Below are 5,226 nucleotides of genomic sequence, written 5' to 3'. Positions count from 1 at the left end.
GGATGAGCAAAGGAAAAAAAAAAGGAGACTTTTTCATCTGTAGGGTTACAGGATGAAAGAAAATGCCCATATACAAAACAAAATTTTGCAGGTTTGGCAAGTTACGCAAAAAAAGGTATCCAAAATGATTAGTGACATATACTGACAAAATATGTTATTTAGGTTTAAGAATTGTGTTCAACATTAAACGTTTCAGCTGGTTTAACACAAAAAAAAAAAAGAATAAAATTACATAAGCCAAGATTAAATAGCAAAAGCACTCACAATGTTTTATAGAGCCGCTATAAAATTACCTGCAACATTGCAAGGTCAGCTCTACACAAGTGCAAGTTGCCACCTCTGAAACAAAAGAGTGAAATTTTTTTTCCCTCTCACCTTTAAATAACACACATTCTTAGCATTGCAAATATGCGATTCTGAAAACCACATGGGCACAGCTGCAACAATATATTATTATTCTGCCTCAAGAGAAAAAAGAAAAACCTGTGACTTCTGCTTTGTTTCTAAATTTAAAAAAAAAAAAAAGAAGTACAATCTGAACATAACACCATCTGAACTTTTTTTGTTTTATTACCAAGAAAGTGCACAACTCTATAAAACAAGAGCTTTGTTGATCCAATTATTACCTTAAAAAAACGAAATCTTGATTATGTGATGTGCCTCTGTATTAGTCATGTACTATGGAATGCCAGCTTCTAAAACTGCAAACTTCCTGAAATAGTTTAATGGAAATGTCAAGAACCCCATCAGAATAGATTTAGGTTCTCTCCCATCTCTAAAGCAGCATTAACAAAACACACACAGAAGAAAAAAATAATTAAAAAAAAATATATTAAACTCAACTTTGAAAGAGAAACACGCCCATGTTAAAGTTAAAATACATTTAATTAAATAAAAAAATCATTCTGAAATATATGCTACAAAGTGGGACAGCCATAATGGTGTGGGTATTGACTTCTGACAAAAGAAATAAGACACATATTCATTAATAATTATATTTTTTCTGCATTATAGTTAACATAGGTATTTTCTTTTGTGTCACCCTTATTTTCTCAGTAAGTATTGATACTTTGTTATATTCAGACCTGTAAATTTTCAAACAGTCCTTTCAAATAAATATCATAAAATAATAGATTCACATAATAAATATTTCTTTACAATAAAAAAGTTCTAAAACAGACTTTTGTCTTAAAAATAGGCAATATTCAATTTTTGTGATTTGTACATAAAATATACAAAAAGAAAAAACTGCCAAGCTGTGGCTAAGGCAAAAACATAGAACACTTTGAAAAAAAAAAAAACACATTGTAGGAAACAGGAAAACAGGTCACCGCCAGGAAACAAAATATCGGATTCCCTGTGATTCCCCGCGAGAAAGAGCTTATTTCGTTAAGGCTACTGAATTTTCTGGCACCTGAATACAACACATTAGTAACAGAGACAAGATAAGGCAAATTGGAGCAGGGTGGGGATTTAAATAGATGTCCTTCAACATAGACAAGGGTGTCTGATGCCAATTCATAAACAAGTCAAAGGGGTGGGAGTTCATGCAGATTAACTCATTCAATGCAGAGTGGCATGCCGAACAGACCCCTACACCTTAAATATAAAAAAAAAAGGGGCATAACCTGCAAAGCTCTTACTTGCAATTGCTAGAATAAAAGCTGAAAGCCTTTCAGGGTTTTGGGAAAAGGTGGGCTTAAAAAAAAAAAGGTGCAGGGAATAACTTGTTGAGGTTACAAAACGTTCATCTATACTAGCAAGAACACAGAATAGAAGTTTAACCAGTGAGATGGTAAAAGAAACTGGAAACGGTTAATGGTGATTAAGCCTTCCTCTAAACAACATAAGATATACATTTTGCTCTCGACCCTCAATGCTTTTCCCTTCGTAACATATCACAAGTCATCTTTCACAGACTACAGCTGATCTGGTTGCTATGAGTTACTGCACGTTGTACATTAACACTGTCGTTTGCACTGCTGTGCGGAATACGCCTGTCGAAAGAAACATGTAGATGTCTAAGCCAACACCTTAGCTAAACCAATTAGGGTGGAAATCGGAGAATTGAAGAGAACATTCCGGGGGAAATGGAGGTACTTATAGCGACATATGTGTATTTGTATAGCCTACACAGCAAATGGATCCATTAGCAGGAAACAACGTTACTCCAATAAAGTCAGGAGGGCTTGCCCTGGCCCCGTGGCACCTCGTCCAGTTTGCAGTACACAGTATTTGAGTTCTTGCACCGACAGCCAGGGCGATTGACTCTGTCATAACAACCGCGGCACAGTTTTAGGCATGCCTTGGCAGGAGGGTAGCAGAGCAAGCACGGTAATACCAAGGACATTGCTCCCATGCACAAGTATCTAGAGCAGCAGTGAGACTGGGTGCAAGAACAAGGGTTATCCGCACACGAGTCCCCCTCGTCATCGTTTGAACAGTGGTAAAAAGCTGCTTTAACGAGACACATGCAAGTGCTGTATTCCACCATGCTCTCAGCAGAGCAGAGACACTGACGGTTGCATGCCAAGCATGACGGTAGGGTCCTTGGAGCTGTGCATTCTGCACACTTGCACTTTCCGCACTGTTCACAAATAAACCTGTGCTGTGTCGAGTCCAACTTTAAAGAGCTCTTTAGGTCATCTACAACCAACGTAGAAGCCTTGGGTTGCATCCGAACTACCCTGTCCGTCCTGTATCCAGAGCCGTTTCTGGGTGGTGGAGATTGCCCCAAAAGTTCTTGTTCAGAGGAGGCACTATTGGTGCTACCAGAACTCGCTGCACTTCCCGTGCTGGTGGATCTACTGAGCACAGGAGCCCTAGCAAAGTACGCATGACCTGTGTGAGCCAGGTGAGGGGGTCTGTGCTCATTGTTATTATTCACATTAATCGGTATGTTCTCGTGAGTTCTCTCCTGCTTACTGTGCCTTGGTGCAGTCTTTGGCCCATGTTTCCTCACCATGGATGGGCCCTCTGTGTACTCATTCTTGTTCCGAAGAGCTTTGATCTGATCCAAAGACAAGATAGCTGCTGGCGGAACTTCCCGCTCATATTCCAACCGTTGCCTACTGTCTAAAGAAGGCTGCTGGATGACCACTAATGAACCGCTAGTGCCATGTTGACTTTGTAGCTCCATCTGTAGGGATCTTTACTTCTGGCATTCAGTGTGAACTTGGCATGCATCTGAAAACCTGCATCAGATCAGAAAAAAAAAAAAAAAACAGTATAAAACACACACATAGAAAAAAAGTGTTCAACACTATCAGCATTCACTTTTACACTAGACATGCACCTGGCATTTTATACTGCTCTAGCAAAGCGTGCAGTAGTAAATATTCAGCCAAACAATTACAGAATTAAAAAACAAAATATTCTAGTTAATATAAACCAGCTCTACCCACACAAGAGACTAACTAGATAATAAAAAAACACACAGGCTACATATCTCAAAAAGGGGATTGTGCAGTAGCACGCACAGCCAGGGCCCTCCTCTTCTATATTGTGACTGCACTGGCTCCCTTTACTTTGTAAAGCTTGTACCAACTGCATTATATTATTGTTAAACAAATGTATATTGTCTAAGCACGTGCATGTTTCTCAGTTCTTCAAACCCCATTCTGCAGATAAAAACCCTAGAACTGCCCCTTTCAATTCTCCAATAAGGAGTCCATGATCAATAAGAAGGAGACCATGATCAATAATTGAACAACTCTAAATTATTTTTTTTAAAAAGCACAAAGCAAACGCTTCTCTTACTTCATTATGTCTTGGAAAAAGTTGGTGAAAAGGCTGAAAGTGCGCAGCGGGACTTGACAATGCAATGCTTCGGTTCCCAGTAAGCCCAACAGTGCTCATAGATTGCTGCTACTCAGGAAAGCATTTTAGAGGCAGCCGGGCATCAGGGTCACTTTAGAGACAGCCGGGCATCAGGGTCACTTTAGAGACAGCCGGGCATCAGGGTCACTTTAGAGGCAGCCGGGCATCAGGGTCACTTTAGAGGCAGCCATGCAAGCAGCCCTGCTCAGAAATGGTGTCCCCTGCCTATGAAGTGATGGGAGGCCAGTTGCCATCAATGGTTTACAGATGTCTGGTGGTGGTGGTGAAGGGGGGGGCATGTAATGATTGTCATTCCGTTCTGTGTGTGGGGGGAGAAGCCCTCTGATAGAGGACGGAGAGGAAGGAAAAACTTATGAATGAAAACAAACCCTTGCTGTGAGGAGGCGGAGGAGGGGGGGGAAGAGAGGTGAACATGACCGCAGGGGGGCGGACTTCCCCCTCATCCACTGCTGTCTTGTCTGATTGACTCGTAGTACCCCAATGCTGGACACACCCCTCCCTGGACTGGCCGGGCATCATGTGCAAGGTGCCGATCAGCCACCCATACACATGCAATGCATTAGAAGGCAGCCCTGCCCGCTTGTGATCACAGGATGGCACACATGCCCACTACCAGTCTCTCTTACCTAGTTGCGGGCAGGATCCAAGCACAATCCCATGGAGGTGAGCCGGGCAGGAGATCCGAGTGGCTCCGCGATGATTAACCATGGGACATGAGGCATGTCATACTACTCCAAGACAAATCATCTCCAGGTACTCATCATAAGACACAGGCTGCTCAGTGACAGCCGCGCTCCCTTCAGTAAACACATCCACACATTCCCTTCACACGAATCAATAGGTACACGGGATTCCCTCCGTACGGTATAGGGCAAGCCAGATAGCAGCGCACGTTAATGTCTGTCAACGTGCCGATCCAATGAGCTGCATGTGATGGGAGGAGGCTGCCACACTGCTTTACCTCCCCGGTCCGTTCTCGGCAAGTAGAATCAAACGATGGCTATCTCCTAGAAATAGAGGCCAGTAATGGTGCACGGCAAGCTAGCAGAGATGGTAGTTCCTCCTATCGCCAAGCATCAATCCCCAGGCTCGCATGTGAACGCCTCTCGGATACTCCAGATAAGAAGAATGGTGATGAATGAGGGTGTCACCCTGCAGCGATCACTCACGACTCCCCGGGACAACCTTCCACGCCTCGCGCTCTTCTGCCTCTGAATGAATGGATTCCTGGAACACGGGGTTTGTTCAAGGAGGGGCTTCTCATTGGCTGGCGCTGGAGAGTGGAGGAAAAAAAACAGAACGTGGGGCTGCCCCGTGCCCTCTGATTGGCTGAGCCGAGGGGGCGCGCTCGCTGCAGTGGCGCGGCCTGAGGCTGGGAAGAGCGGA

General features: G+C 43.3%; 1 protein-coding gene across 1 annotated transcript; it reads right to left on the bottom strand.

Moving 5' to 3' along the window:
• Window positions 1-1,031: 1,031 nt before the first annotated feature.
• SPRY1 (sprouty RTK signaling antagonist 1) lies at window positions 1,032-4,525 on the bottom strand. The gene is made up of 2 exons (XM_018561126.1): window positions 4,467-4,525; window positions 1,032-3,194 (listed from the first exon to the last, which is right to left on the bottom strand). The coding sequence occupies exon 2, from the start codon at window positions 3,137-3,139 to the stop codon at window positions 2,180-2,182; it is 960 nt and encodes a 319-aa protein (XP_018416628.1). The 5' UTR covers window positions 3,140-3,194; window positions 4,467-4,525; the 3' UTR covers window positions 1,032-2,179.
• Between the last annotated feature and the right edge of the window lie 701 nt (window positions 4,526-5,226).

The sequence above is a fragment of the Nanorana parkeri genome, unplaced genomic scaffold, assembly GCF_000935625.1.
Source record: "Nanorana parkeri isolate BGI_ZX_2015 unplaced genomic scaffold, ASM93562v1 scaffold501, whole genome shotgun sequence".
NCBI classification, from domain to species: Eukaryota; Metazoa; Chordata; class Amphibia; order Anura; family Dicroglossidae; genus Nanorana; species Nanorana parkeri.
Note: the sequence above shows the minus strand (reverse complement) of the source record. Positions and strands in the feature narration are given on the sequence as shown.